Raw genomic sequence first — 13,782 nt, 5'->3', positions numbered from 1 at the left:
ATGAAAACGTCAGCCTGATTTCTGAGTCCTGTGAGCTTCCATTTTGTGAAGAGACACAAACCTATTGTCAAACTGATCCAGAATGGAAGACACTGCAAATTTTAAACTGGGGGGAATCTCTTGTGGTTAAGATCTCCACCGCCACATGTCTTAACTAGATTTCCTGCTTAATCAGATTTCTTAAACACTGTTTGAATCTGGCAGAGAGCATATAATTCTGCGGCCCACTCACATTCTTTTAATCATTGACTTATGCTGTTGCATATGCATTGGCCCTTAGTGTGTGAGGAGTGTTAGGATGCTTCCAAGCAAGTGGTTGCTAGTACTACCTAATCCAGGTATGGGGAACTTTTGACCTTCCAGCTGCTCCTCAACAGCAACTCCCATCAGCCCCAGCAAGTATGCCCAGTGGCTAGGGTTGACAGGAGATTCCCCATGCCTGGCTTAATAATTGCTCTTCAATTGTAAGCTTTATATTTGACTTTCTTTAGTAATGTTTTATTTTGAAATCTTAAATTTAATGTTTTATCTTCAACCACTTTGACATTTTTTTCTTAAAAATATAAAGTGGTCTAGAAAGGAAATGAGGGAATAGCTACAAACACAATTGTAATTGGATTCCTATAGTTTGTGAACTGTGCATCTCCCTATGTTCCATCCACACTACTTGGTGGGATGAAGCCATGTAGATGGAGAAAGGACCGTTTAGTTGAGCATTCAGGGTTGTTGTGTTGTGTGGTTGTTGTTTTTTCCACTTTTCTGCTAAGCCTTTCTTATTTAGGCTCTACTATGTCATTACTTTAATTTTTTAAGGCTAAAAATTATCTTAATGCTAATTAAATGTGTTGGAGCGGGGACACTGCTAAAACGATGCTGACCACAATATTTTGAAGTTAATCTTGCACTAACATTCTTTTTCGTTAATGTGGATATAGATTGTTTTAGTGCAACTTAAAAAATAAACATGCTGATAAAATGACACTAACTGAAAAGCTAATAGTGAAGATTTAACACTGGGCTAGATGGACTTGCTTCAAGGCTGCTTTGTATATTCATGTGAACTATGCTTGTCTGTCACCTTCCACATAAGCATCCAGTTCATTTCAAGAGTGCCTTCATATCTCTCTCATTTTGTGAACTTTTGCTCAGAAAACAATAAGCCTCCCAAGGCAGATGCTGGTCCAGACAAAGAACTAACTCTGCCTGTGGACAGCACCACTCTGGATGGCAGCAAGAGCTCAGATGATCAGAAGATTGCATCCTTCCTTTGGGAAAAAACACGGTACATTTCTCTGTCTCCCTCTTGCATACACATGACCTTCACATGATAATGCAGAACTATGCTGTATCATACCCTAACATGCATAGTGCATGTAGAATCTTAAAAAAAAAAAAACCCACTATTATCCAGGCCAGCCTAACCCAGCAGGCAGTAGCTGTGCCTCCTTAGGATGGGAGAATTGCAAGGGTTCCCAACTAATCAAATTGGGGCGGGAGGAATTGTGCCCCCACCTAGTTTTCCTGATTACACCTCATTTCCCCTGTATTCCATACAAGTGAATAGGGGGAAAGCTTTTTCATTCCATTCACTTGTACAGAATAGAGAAGAGGGGCTGTAATCAGGAATAGGAATGGAATAATCTCTCAATTTCAGTTTGCTCGTTTTTCCATGTTTCTTCAGCAAGTTGTGAAATTTTGTTTTAAAAAAATCCTCATGAAACTAAAGCTAAATCGTCAGTATTTTAGCATGAATTTCCCCCTTAAAAACCACATTTTTGCATACAGTTTTGCATTTTTGTATGTTACTTTCACTAATATATTGATTTTTATGCATATTGTCCTTTAATATTTGCATTTTTGTGAACATTCTTTGGTTTGAGAACTAGGTTGCAAAATTTGAATGTGTGCGGATTTTGATGGAGATGTCTGTGTTTCAGTTCTCATATTGTTTTGGAAAGTGTGAATTGGACAGATTTGGCATTACATGAGAACTGAATCAAATTTCTCCTCCAATCCTAGTCAGGAAAACCCCTGAAGAGAAAGCAGTACCCTATCCCTGTAATATACAACAAGATACAGGGAAGAATAAAAAAATGCTTTGCCTACAGCACAAATTATCTTGGCCTAGCCCAGTGCACCTGGGAGTCTAGCATCTTGGCTGAATGTTCAAAGAATATTCCTCTTCTTTTCTGTGCAAAAGTTTGACATCTGCATGCTGATTCTTTGGGGGCTTTTTGCCAGGGGCCCAGATGGTGTGAAACTGGAAAATGCCAACAGCAGCATTGCCACAGTCACTGGGCTTGAGGTCGGGACGTACGAATTCACGCTGACTGTCAAAGATGAGCGGAACTTGCAGAGCCAGAGCTCCGTTAACGTCATTGTCAAGGAAGGTGGGTAGCTGGAGGGAACACAGCCTTTGGCTAAGAAGGCTCCACGTAAGGAAGCTCTTCTATTCATTGCAATCCCTTGGTGATGAAACAGAAGGTAATATGGTCTGGGGTGATAAGCAGTGGTGGAGTAGGATGAGGGAGACATGGGCTGAAATTCCTTCTTGGTCCAGAAAGCTTGCAGGGTGATGATGGGTCAGTAACCATATCTCAGCCTTCCCCAACCTGTTACAACTCCCATCAGCCCCAAACAGCATGGCTCTGCTGGCTGGAGTGATGGGTTGCAGTCTAAAACATCTTGAGAGCAACATGTTGGCCAAGGCAGGGCTAGCTTAACCTCACTGGATTGTTGTGAGGTTGTTGTGTGATAGCCCTTGTTTAGTCCCCTGAGCAACTTGACAAACATGCAGGAGAACATTATTCTTGTTTTCCCTCTTCAGTCAGTCTTGGATTCCATCACTGCCCAAACCATGTGCCTCTGTCTCTCCAAATGGCCAGATGATCCCATTTTTTTTTTCTGGGGCTTTTTGTGAGAAAATGAAATCCAAGCACTAATGCCTGTTAAAATGCTTCTACTGTTCACTTGCAAAATCAAGCTTTTGAAAAGAGGCTCTACAGAAATAAAAGAGCTCTACCTGAAGGCTTCAGGAAGTTGATCATAATTGCCCATCATTATTACTCATTGCTCCTTCACTACATTTCAGTGTATTAAAATCTGGTTTTTATCTTGGTTATTCCCATGACAACCCTGTGAGGTATGGTACAAATCTCCAGCCTGAAGCACACTTGGTTCTGTCATGCCTACATCCACTTCTCCCAGCACTTAAACGGCAGGAAGCCTGAATCATTGAGCCATGTGATGCATTTGAACTTCCCTGCTATGCAGGTGAAGGTGGGCAGTCAGATGAATGTAAGAAGAATCCTGCTGGATCAGACGGAAGGCCCACCTAGTCCTGCTCGCTTGTCACACAGTGGCCAGCTTGATGCCTGTGGGAAGCCCACAAGCAGTACATGAGCATCATAGCACTTTCCCATTCATGTTCACCAGCAAATGGTATCCAGAGGCATGCTGCCTCTAATCCTGCAGGTACCATATAGTAATAATGACTGGTAGCCATTGATTATCCTCCAGGAATTTGTCTGATCCCCTTTTGAAGTCACCCAAGCTAGTAGCTGTTGCTCAGTCTTGTAGCAAGTTCTGTCTTTTAACCATACATTGTGCAAAGTTCTTCCTTTTGTCTGTCCTGATCTTGCAGCTTCCTTGGATGTGTGTGGGGTGTGTGGGGTGATATAAGTATCTTCATTTCAAGGTTCAGGGTATCCTGAGGAAGGCCTCAGATGTGGGACAGGGGCCTGTAGTGTGAGTGGAGCTCTGGAGAAAATAGACAGAGGTGGCTTGCATAAGCAAAACTCAACTCATATGCAAGCTGTTGTTGTTTAGTCGTTTAGTCGTGTCCGACTCTTCGTGACCCCATGGACCAGAGCACGCCAGGCACTCCTGTCTTCCACTGCCTCCTGCAGTTTGGCCAAACTCATGCGCCTATGCAAGCTACCTCCACCTAATTTCAGCCAATTTACCACTCTCAGCGTAGATCCCTGCCTTGCATGCTGAGCCTTTCAGAGGGCACTGCCATCCCTCAGCAGAGGGCAGGAAAGGGAGGAGAGCAGGAGGAGATGGAGAATTGCCCCAATGCAATAAACACATACAGTCCATTGCACTTTGCCAAAGACAACCCAGTGGGCTACACAGCAGGACTTCTGACCTGGATTTCCCAACCAGGTCACCTGGTATTATTATATTCTTCATCAAATATAACTGATTAGAATTGCTAAAGAAGAATTAGTCAACTTTTCCTTAGTTATGGATAGGTTACAGTTTGCTGAAGCTCCTTTGTATTCTGATCCTTTGTCCTCATTTCATACTCAGAGATCAATAAGCCACCCACAGCAAAGATAGCTGGGAACGTTGTCATCACCCTTCCTACCAACACAGCAGAGCTTGATGGCTCCAGATCCACAGATGACAAAGGAATTGTCGCCTTCCTTTGGACTCGGGATGACGTCAGCCCTGCGGCTGGGGTGAGTAATGCTGCTATCTATTCTGCAGTGTTTACTTGTGTGCAAGTGACTCATCGAATTTTAGTGAAGCTTGGAAAGTGCTACATGAGTTACTGCACTCAGCCAAGAAGAGAGAGACCGTCCAATGTACTGAATTTTCTTTTTCTTCAGGGCCTGCTTAAATCTTTCTAAGACCAGTTACACAAGTAACAAAAATGCCACAGGGGAAAGCATGTTAGTTTATTATAGCAAATGCAAAGAAAGTGTTGGTATAATGGGAGCTATGCCTCTGAAGTGCACTCAGTTTTGACTTAATTTTTAAAACTCTTCTTCTGACTCATGAACCTTTGAAATGTCCCTGATTTTTTCACTATACCAACAAGTGTGTCTTGTGACTAGGACTGCATGCACTTACTTTTTCTTCTTCAAAATTCTGAATTTTGCTGCATGTTCTTAGAGTTCAGATGTTGAAAGTCAAGATAGTCTCAATGCTCCAAAGACTAGTGATTCCTTCAAAGTCCTGGTTACAAAAGGGTATCTGGAAGAAGATGGCTTTTCTCTTAAGCTGTTCGCTAAAAAACAGTCTAGCTTGCTTCTAACTCTTCTCTGCCTAGAGGAATCTGGTACTTGTTACGGTGAGGGAGGGTGTGAAATGTTTCAGGAAAATGCAGCTCTAGAAGAGATCACCCTAGACCAGAAGTGGGAACCTGTGGCCCTCCAGATGTTGGTAGACCCCAACTCACATCAGCCCCAGCCAGCATGGTCAAGGAAGATGGGAGTTGGAGTCCAGTAACATATAGGAGGCTATAGGTATCATACTCCTCCCCTAGGTTTCCCTGGGACCTTGCACTTCTGATATATTCCCTTGTATTTCACAGGATTGCAAGGTGCATCATCACCCTTGTATGTTTTTGTTAAATGCAGGAGGTGTTAAATAACTCAGACCACCATGCGGTGCTGTTCCTCTCCAACCTGGTGGAGGGGACATATTCATTCCATCTCAAAGTGACTGACGCCAAAGGGGAGAGTGATATGGACAGAGCCACAGTGGAAGTAAAACCTGGTGAGCTACAAATACACAGGCACACACACTCACATGTACTTGATCTTCTGGAAGAGAAACTATTGCTAATTAATCATAATAATTAGCATTTATATGCACACTTTTAAAAGTATTCATTTATTGATTTGCAATAATATATGCACATTCCTTGCGTGTTCAGAGCACTTCACAAACAGTACCTTAGTAATAATGGCCTACATATTGTAAAGATTACTAACTCCCTATTGTAGATGTGGAGATGGAGAGATAGAGAAGGGGGGCACCCATAAGCCCTCCTTAATGGGTGAGGTGAGATTTGGACTGAGGCCTTCCTAGTAGGGATGCGGGAGGCGGGGATTGGTTTGGATGCGAAACTACCTTACTCTCACTCTCATTTCTTGAAACAGTATGTGATTGTGAACCAAAATGCAACTATCCTTCAAAATGCACACTTCTCCATATTTTGTGAATTTTGTACAAAAAAACCACGATTGGGGATAATTGCTTGCAAAAATGTGTGTATCAGGAAAAATGCACACTAAGATGCTGACACATATTTGGGATGACTTTTTAAGAAAGCAAACTGAGGGTAAATTGACTGGTCCTCCCATCCCAACTTCCCAGCTCACACTCTTAGATCTTACTTTACACCAGCTCTCGGGACTAAGGCCCTGTCTCAGTCTGATTACATGAGAAGTATGATTGATCTTCTACAAGTTTACTCAGAAGTAAATCCTGTTGTTAGGCATGCAGCATACTGGTTAAAGAATACCAGATCCCTCTATAGCTTCATATATGGCTCTCTTTATTTACATCTGTTCATATCTTTTTAATAATCTTTTTTATTGATTTTTGAAAATATAAACATACAACATAAAACAATACAAAATCCAAATTCTGAGATTACTCTGAATCTCCTGACTTTCCCCCATCCCTTCCATGGGTCCTTTTGATTCTATTTTCAATTGCATATCAGTACTTCTCCAATTTTCCATCTTCCTAAGTTTACATCTGTTGATATCTTGACACAGTTGTAAGAACTGGAATCCCATTTGTAATTGGATGCAGTAATAATTGTTGCAATACATGCATGAGAAAGGTTTTGTGACTGCCTAACACTGAGAAAATGGGTGTAGTATCTGTGATACACTTTTTTCAATAGTCAGAGGGTGGTATTAACAAATACCTTTTTTGAGATAAGATTTGGAGGGCAGGTGTTAAGCAGAATCTGATGGGGAGCATCAGGAAATGGAAGAATTTGGGGGGGGAGGGGCAAGAGGTCAGGAGCTGGTTCAGCATGTGATTATAAAACAGTCTAGTTGCTAGAAGCTGTGCTCTTCTCTTGGAGTTTTTCCAAAGGCTGAATCTCTTGGATGCTCTGCACAACCTGTCTATTTGGGTTGGCTTCTGTGCCAAGCTGGGGATGCAAGGATTCACACAGCATGTACATTTGCTCATATTTCTATTTGAATAAATGTTGTTAGGAATGGGGCAAGGCAAAATTTTCAAATCAGCTGGAATTCATCAGTGAGATGGTACTTATGCATTCTTTTCAGATCCAAGGAAGAACAACCTTGTGGAGATGATACTAGATGTGAATGTCAGCCAGCTGACAGAACGGCAGAAGGGCATGTTTATCCGTCAAATAGCGGTTTTGCTGGGAGTCCTGGATTCAGACATCATCGTACAAAAGATTCAGCCTTACACAGAGGAGAGGTAGGAGACCATGGAGAGGATCTTAACCGAGACAACCTAGTTGTACCCTAGAAGGCACCACTTGCAATTTGCTCATTTAAAAACAGACATAGGAAAGTGATAAAACACAGCACTCCCTTTTTGAGCTGGGTGCTGGCGGTTGATTTTCAAGATTGAAATATTTTGTGGATAAGTTTGTGTGCACTTGTATTCATATGGTTCCTTGAAAAATATTCATTCATAATGAGAATTTCATGGTGTGTACAGACATAGATAGAATGCACTCATTGTATGTCTCATGTTAACTTCTCCACAGTATCAAGCTCAGAGGAAACCTGCTTTTCCCCAGGTTTGCAGCAGAAGCTGGGTTTGAACAGTGCTGGTTCTCTGGCCTTTGTATCTGCCATGAAGCCACCACTCCTCTCTCCCCATCCTCCCCCACTTTCTTAGAACAGTAAAACAGTAAAAACCTGAAGAGAAAGTGCCAGGCATTTGAGCCACTGACCATGCAGTTGTTTGGAAACCAAAGCTAAGGGAGATAGCCCACATGGAGGAAGAGGAGGAGCACCCCACATTTATTTCAGAGCCAGATGCATGTGTCCATTGAAGACAAAAGGTGGGGGAAGGGGCGCTTAGCTATAGCCACACACAAAAAAAGGCTGCACATAAAACTGTTTTCAGCCTTAAAGTGCCAGTTCAAGCACCCTGTGTGTGGATATATTTTCATAGGTTTATGTTGTCAGCCTTGCTTCACTGCAAGCCAAACCTCTTCAGAGAATAAGGACTTAGGTTTCGGGGCAGGAGGACAAGCCCAGGCTTGGAGCCCTGGATTGCATTGTGGATCCTCATGCCCTAGGTTCTCATGCGTCAGGAATCGCAACAGCACAGCGCTCTTGCCTAAGCTAGTGCTTGATTAACCCTGGTGCATTATCCAGTCCTTTCAGAAATCTGGGCATCTGAACTTCCTGCCAAGTTTATCCAGACTGAATCTTCTGGTACATAAGTGAAGTGTTCACTTTTCGTTAACCTTGAAAAAATTCTTTTGCTTAATGACATGAGCCAAGAAACAGAGGTGCTCTGGGCTTTCAGTTCTAACCCCGTCCCCCCCCCCTCCGCCACCTCACCTCATCCCAGTCGCAGACCAGTCATTTACCGTTCTTCCTCCTAGCAGAAGAGGAAGAGGTTTGCATCTGATCAATATATATTTGGCTGCAGTTAAGAAAGCATTAAGTAAATGGAATATGGATGCATTTTCTATTTTGTGCTCCTCTCTCTCTGTCTGTCTGTCTCTTTTTAAGGAGCACTTTTATCTGTGCCAGGTGGACAGGATGGAGTTTTGCATGGCTCGATTCTGGTGCTGCTGCTTTGATTTGCTGTTAAGAGAGGGTTCCAGGGGGGCTGTTTCACATTTTGTCCTTTTTGAGCAGAGCTATGCATATTTTGCTCTGGGGGGGGGGGGAAATCTGAAGTCTGCAATGGCAATAAATCATGCAAACAAAGCAGATATATGTGTGTCTGGTTCCTTGGTTTTGCATAATTATTTTGCTTCCAAGAACTGACTTCTCAAAGAACATAGATTCACTTCCAAAGAAACTTGAGGAATTAATGGAAAAGAAGGCTTGTAGGGGAGAGACCTGCTAAAGATTTTGTATCATGGAAATCTTTCTTTGTGTTCTTCCCATTCACCCATCCCAACCCCCAGTAGTTGCGGTTTTCTGGAGAGAAACCTTCTATTTATGCTTCTTGTATCCCCAATTTTCTTGTTAATTGCAGCACAAAGATGGTGTTCTATGTGTGGAATCAGCCTCCTCATCAGATCTTCAAAGGGCATGACATTGCTTGGTCACTCAAGAACGAGCTGCGGAAGCAGCAGCAGTCAGGTTTCCTCATCTTCCGAGTGCTGGAGATCAATACAGTCAGTAAGTCAGAGGAACAGCTGATGTGGCTGCTGACCATTTCTTGTCACCTTGCACCACCTTCTTCCAGTGAGAAGTTTCACTTTCCCTGTGTCCAACTTCCCCTAAGGCCATTGCATCTGTAAGTGCCCCATATCTGGGGTGGGGTTGAGGATCACAGTAAAAAATAACTTGCTTCTGACAATGGTATCTTATATGGAGCCTATCTCAATCAGATTTGTCAACACTGAATGACAGTGCCTCTCCAGGGTTTCAGACTGGGAACGTTCCCAGTTCTACCTGGAGATGCCAGGGATTGAATCTAGGGCATTCTGCCTGCAAGACAGATGCTCTGCCACTGAACTATGGCCAGCGTAGTGGACCCCAATTTCTCCACCTAGATAAATTCCAGAGAGACTGAATGATATGTTCTACCAACAGGCATCCTAGCAATAATGTTTCTGCTAGAATGGTTCTTTTCCTACCAAGCTGAAGAATGGGAGAAGATATGGTTGCTTATAGCAGCCTTCACTAACCTGGTGCCCTTCAAATGTTTTGGACTACCACTCCCTCAACCTCAGCCACCATGCCTGTTGTTCTGATCACTTTCATGTATGTTATCTCAGGAATCACTGCAAACAGGAGCCCAGTAAATTAAACCAGAGTTATTCTTGTTTATTGCAGGTTGCAGGGTGGGGGTGGGATTACAAATCTCCCTAAAGCCACATAATTTGAATCTGTCCCTGGGCATTACCTCATTAGGGTGTTGTTGTTGTTTTTAACTGAAATGATTGCTTCTTACCTCCTTGAAATGTATATGATGCCAGCCCCCAGTTGTATTGATACCACTATTGCTGATCCTTTCTTCTGGGAGTTCTTAGACTAGTTTTATGCCAAGTTTTCTGAGCTATTGCATTTTACTACCATGGTTCATGCCATATGAACCAGCAGCACAGTGCTATTACTGTTTTGATAAGAGGGGTTTCAGTCCTGCATATCCACTTTAGCACCCTTTTCCTCACCTTCCTTCTCCACCCTATCTTTGATCTATGGGAAGTTGATCTATGGGAAGAAAAAAGGTTTTATCCTCCATTCTATTCCCATTGTCAGTCTTTTTTTTCTTTTTCTTTTTTGGAAGCTACTTCCCATTGTGTACTTCTAAATCTTCACGGTTCCAAGTAGAAGTTTTCAATTAATAATGCTGCTATCTGTGCTGCTTTCTTGAACTGATGCAGGGTGCATGCTGAACTGCTCCCACTTCTGGGGATGGCACAAGAAAGAGGGAATTAGGCATAAATGTGAGAAGCAAAGCGGCAAGAGCAGACAACTGGCAGTGTAACACACAGTGGGAAGTGGAGGAAGAGCTATAGCAGGGGATATGTGGAGCTCTGATTTGTGAAGGAGAAGCCAAAAGCCTCTTGACAGCTGGCCGCCTCTGCCTTTGCCATTGTGACACAGACACCCACACACCATCCTGCTAACTCCCAGTTGCATTATGGGATTTATGTTCTGCAGGAAGTTCACATTATGCACATTGGCTGGGGTTTGGCATCTCCCTCAGGGGCCATTGAGGCTGAAACCTGAAGTTGACTGGGTACTACTCATGGACCAAGAACAAACAGTGATGTTGTATAAGGAAAAGGCAGCCCTACTGACTATTATTATAGAGCTGGCACTCAAGCTTGGATTCAGCAAAAGAGACCACAAATATATTTTTCAAACTTGGAAAGTGAGAGAAAATGGCATTGGGGGCAGGGGAAGCCCCCAGTGTTTGCACATAACTTTCTGCACCAGTGTGTATATGTGCATGCATGGATCTAGGGTTTTGGGGGGGGGCATTCAAATATCACTAGATGTTTTTATTGCACTTCTCAATGGCATGTAGCACAGACTTGTCTTATGAACAAGGGCCTGCTTGCATGATATTGATCAGTGTCCCCCACAAGCACATCCAGTATATCCAAGTGGGATGTGTGCATACTACAGTGAGCCCAAGATAAGGAACAGAATGGAGTTCTGAACCTGGATGTCTTGAGAATCTAAAGTCAGTGGGGAAATGTTTGAATCCTCATCCCTGACTGTGAAACTTAATTGTGGTGTCTGACTGGGCTCTCCCTCCTCTAGCCTGCCAGTTGAACTGTTCAGAACATGGGCACTGCAACTCCTTCACCAAGCGCTGTGTTTGTGACCCTTTCTGGATGGAGAACTTCATCAAAGTGCAACTAGGTGATGGCGAGAGCAACTGTGGTAGGTACCACTGTCTCTTTCCTTTCATGGTTAATAAGGCAACAGCCTCTGCAAGAGGCTCAGTGCCTAAATGCAGAAAGTTTCTCTTTGTTTCTGTGTCATGCCCCACTGTGGAGAAGGAGCCCTCAAAGGGAAAGAAGAACAGGCAAAAAGGGTATTGGGTGTTGGTTTGGTATAGCCAGGGAACCGTATATGTTTGAGGGAGGGAATTAATGGCCTGATCACACGGAATCTCTGCAGAAATCAGTAGCTGTACTATATCTAGTGTCTTAAATATTGAGCAACTTCTGGCCTCATCTTAGGTGATTGGTACGACAGGGCTTAGTGAGGGGATGTTACCACCCACATTAGCAGTCAGTTGAGACATCAAAGTTGTATCTCATCCAACTCTCCCACTTTACTTATAGTCCCAGCAGAGGTACCTGAGCCAGCCTGGTGCAACATGCAAATGTAGAACTGTAGAGCCACTTCTTGAGGGATTCCTTAGCATAGGTGCCAACTATAGGGGCCCCGGGGGCCCGGGCACCCACAGTACGGGCACCAATGTGACTTCCGGTTTCTACCAAAAGTTGTGTCGCAGGCCCATTGCAACCCCCAAGGCGATGTTGGAGACCCTGCCAGATCTCTGACGCGACTTCTGCTACAAACCGGAAGTCACGCCAGAGGTCTCACAAGGCCTCATATGCAATCTCCAAGGCCACACAAGGTCTTGGAGATCTCCTCTGAGGTCCTGCCAGGCCTCAGAAGTGCCACTGCAGTGCATTGATGTAATGTGACATCACAACGTCACATTTTGTCAGAGAAGCCATTGGGCACCCATAACCTGGAGCCCAAGTTGGCACCCCTGCTCCGTAGCAAGTCCCTCGGGGGTCTGTGCCTGCCCTGCCCTGTCCTCAGTTCAGCCAGTTAATTGATCTGTTATTTGCACCCTACTCTTCTACACATATGCACTCAGAGAAGCTGCCCCTATTTGGATACCACCTCTGTCTCCCATGGCATCGGGAGCATAATTCAGCCTGCTGTTATTCTAAATGTCCCAGTTCAGGCAATCATCATGGTCAAATTGATCCAGGTTTGTTTTAACTAATTAGAATAAACCACAGTTCCCTCAATTGATTCAGAATAAAAAACTGTGGTTTGTTCTAAAATGAAAGAGAAACTTTAATTTTCAAGTGTGTGTGTCAAAGGCCGGATGTGAATCATTAATAGTAATCTAAACTTTGGTTTCAATGATTGTCTAAGCTGGGCCAGTGTCAGCCAAGCCAGGGCAGCATGCAGTTATACCCCTAAGCAGAACTGAACTGTGAGTTCTACAACCCATAGTCCCTGAGATCAAGTTCTGAGAGCTGGAGACAGATCCAGGGCCTGTATTTCAGCTAGAACGTGAAATGTAGCAGGTGGAATGTGCTAATCTATTCTTGGCCAGGCAAGGAAGGCAGAAGACCAGGTTTCAAGGCTTGGCCAATCCAGGCACTTTATATTTCCTGCCAGTCGCAGGGACCAATACCACATATATCTGTTCCTCTTTCTGCCCCTGATGAAGGCACTGGCCACAGCCCCCAGATGCTGGATCCAAGCCCCAGCCCCAACTATGAGGCTCCTAGTTCAAGCTCCAGAGTCTGATGCTGAGATTCTATCTCTGTCCTTCTTACAGAATGGAGCGTGCTCTACGTTGTCATTGCATCGTTTGTTATCGTGGTCTCCTTGGGGATCTTTTCTTGGGTGGTGGTCTGCTGCTGCAAAAAGTGAGTAAGGCCCTGAGGCCTTTCCAGACCCCTCTTCCCTTAACAGTTAAATTCACTGCTCTTACTTTTGGGTTAGGTGCTCGTTCTCTGTGAGGGCCTCCCACGCCATCTAAGCTTCATTCTGTTTCTTTCTCCCCCACCCCCACTTTTTCTTAAGACGTAAGGGAAAACCCAAAAGGAAGAGCAAATACAAGATCTTGGATGCCACAGATCAAGAGAGCCTGGAGTTAAAACCAAATCCCAAAGCAGGTAAGACATCAGAAAAGAGGTTAGCACTCACAGAATGCTGACACAGGCTGGTTTCTATTCTCAAGGGTTTTGAAATCACTGCATGACATAGGGGAAGCTTGTAGCTCTGTGGGTGTTTGCTTGAAAGCTGAGTTTTCGGTGATTCAGTTGTATCTGTTCCCCTCAGAGTTGTGTCCAACAGGGCATGTCAAGAAGCTTGCCACAAAGGCAGTAAAACGGGGGTCACCTTTTCCCCATGTGCTAGGAGCACTTTTGGCAGTAGAGGGTTTCCGAGAGGAATTCAGAATAACTTCTACATTATATCTGTCTTTCAGTTTTGCTTTTTAAAGTGCTCATTAGTTTTGTGTGATCTTCACAATAGGGCTGTAACTATTGTCTTATGGTAAGCATAAGGTTGTCAAGGCTGGTTGCCTCCATAATTCTGTCTTATGTCATGCTGTCCATGCAAGCCATTTTGGGTTAAG

General features: G+C 43.8%; 1 protein-coding gene and 1 long non-coding RNA gene across 3 annotated transcripts in view; one reads left to right on the top strand and one right to left on the bottom strand.

Annotated features, from left to right (window-relative positions):
* Window positions 1–13,782, bottom strand: part of LOC307222498 — a 66,079-nt gene that overhangs the window by 32,921 nt on the left and 19,376 nt on the right. The gene's annotated exons all lie outside the window — the stretch shown is intronic.
* KIAA0319L (KIAA0319 like) overlaps window positions 1–13,782 on the top strand; it is a 59,598-nt gene that overhangs the window by 42,905 nt on the left and 2,911 nt on the right. For both annotated transcript variants that reach the window (XM_079987697.1, XM_079987698.1), the window contains exons 12-20: window positions 1,150–1,282; window positions 2,242–2,390; window positions 4,315–4,466; window positions 5,370–5,508; window positions 7,044–7,203; window positions 8,956–9,101; window positions 11,202–11,324; window positions 12,979–13,069; window positions 13,227–13,318. In XM_079987697.1, the coding sequence (XP_079843823.1) occupies window positions 1,150–1,282; window positions 2,242–2,390; window positions 4,315–4,466; window positions 5,370–5,508; window positions 7,044–7,203; window positions 8,956–9,101; window positions 11,202–11,324; window positions 12,979–13,069; window positions 13,227–13,318 (1,185 nt within the window). The remainder of the gene's footprint in view (window positions 1–1,149; window positions 1,283–2,241; window positions 2,391–4,314; window positions 4,467–5,369; window positions 5,509–7,043; window positions 7,204–8,955; window positions 9,102–11,201; window positions 11,325–12,978; window positions 13,070–13,226; window positions 13,319–13,782) is intronic.

Source organism: Podarcis cretensis, assembly GCF_951804945.1.
Source record: "Podarcis cretensis genome assembly, chromosome: 8".
NCBI lineage: Eukaryota > Metazoa > Chordata > Lepidosauria > Squamata > Lacertidae > Podarcis > Podarcis cretensis.
This window is presented reverse-complemented; position numbering and strand designations above follow the sequence as displayed.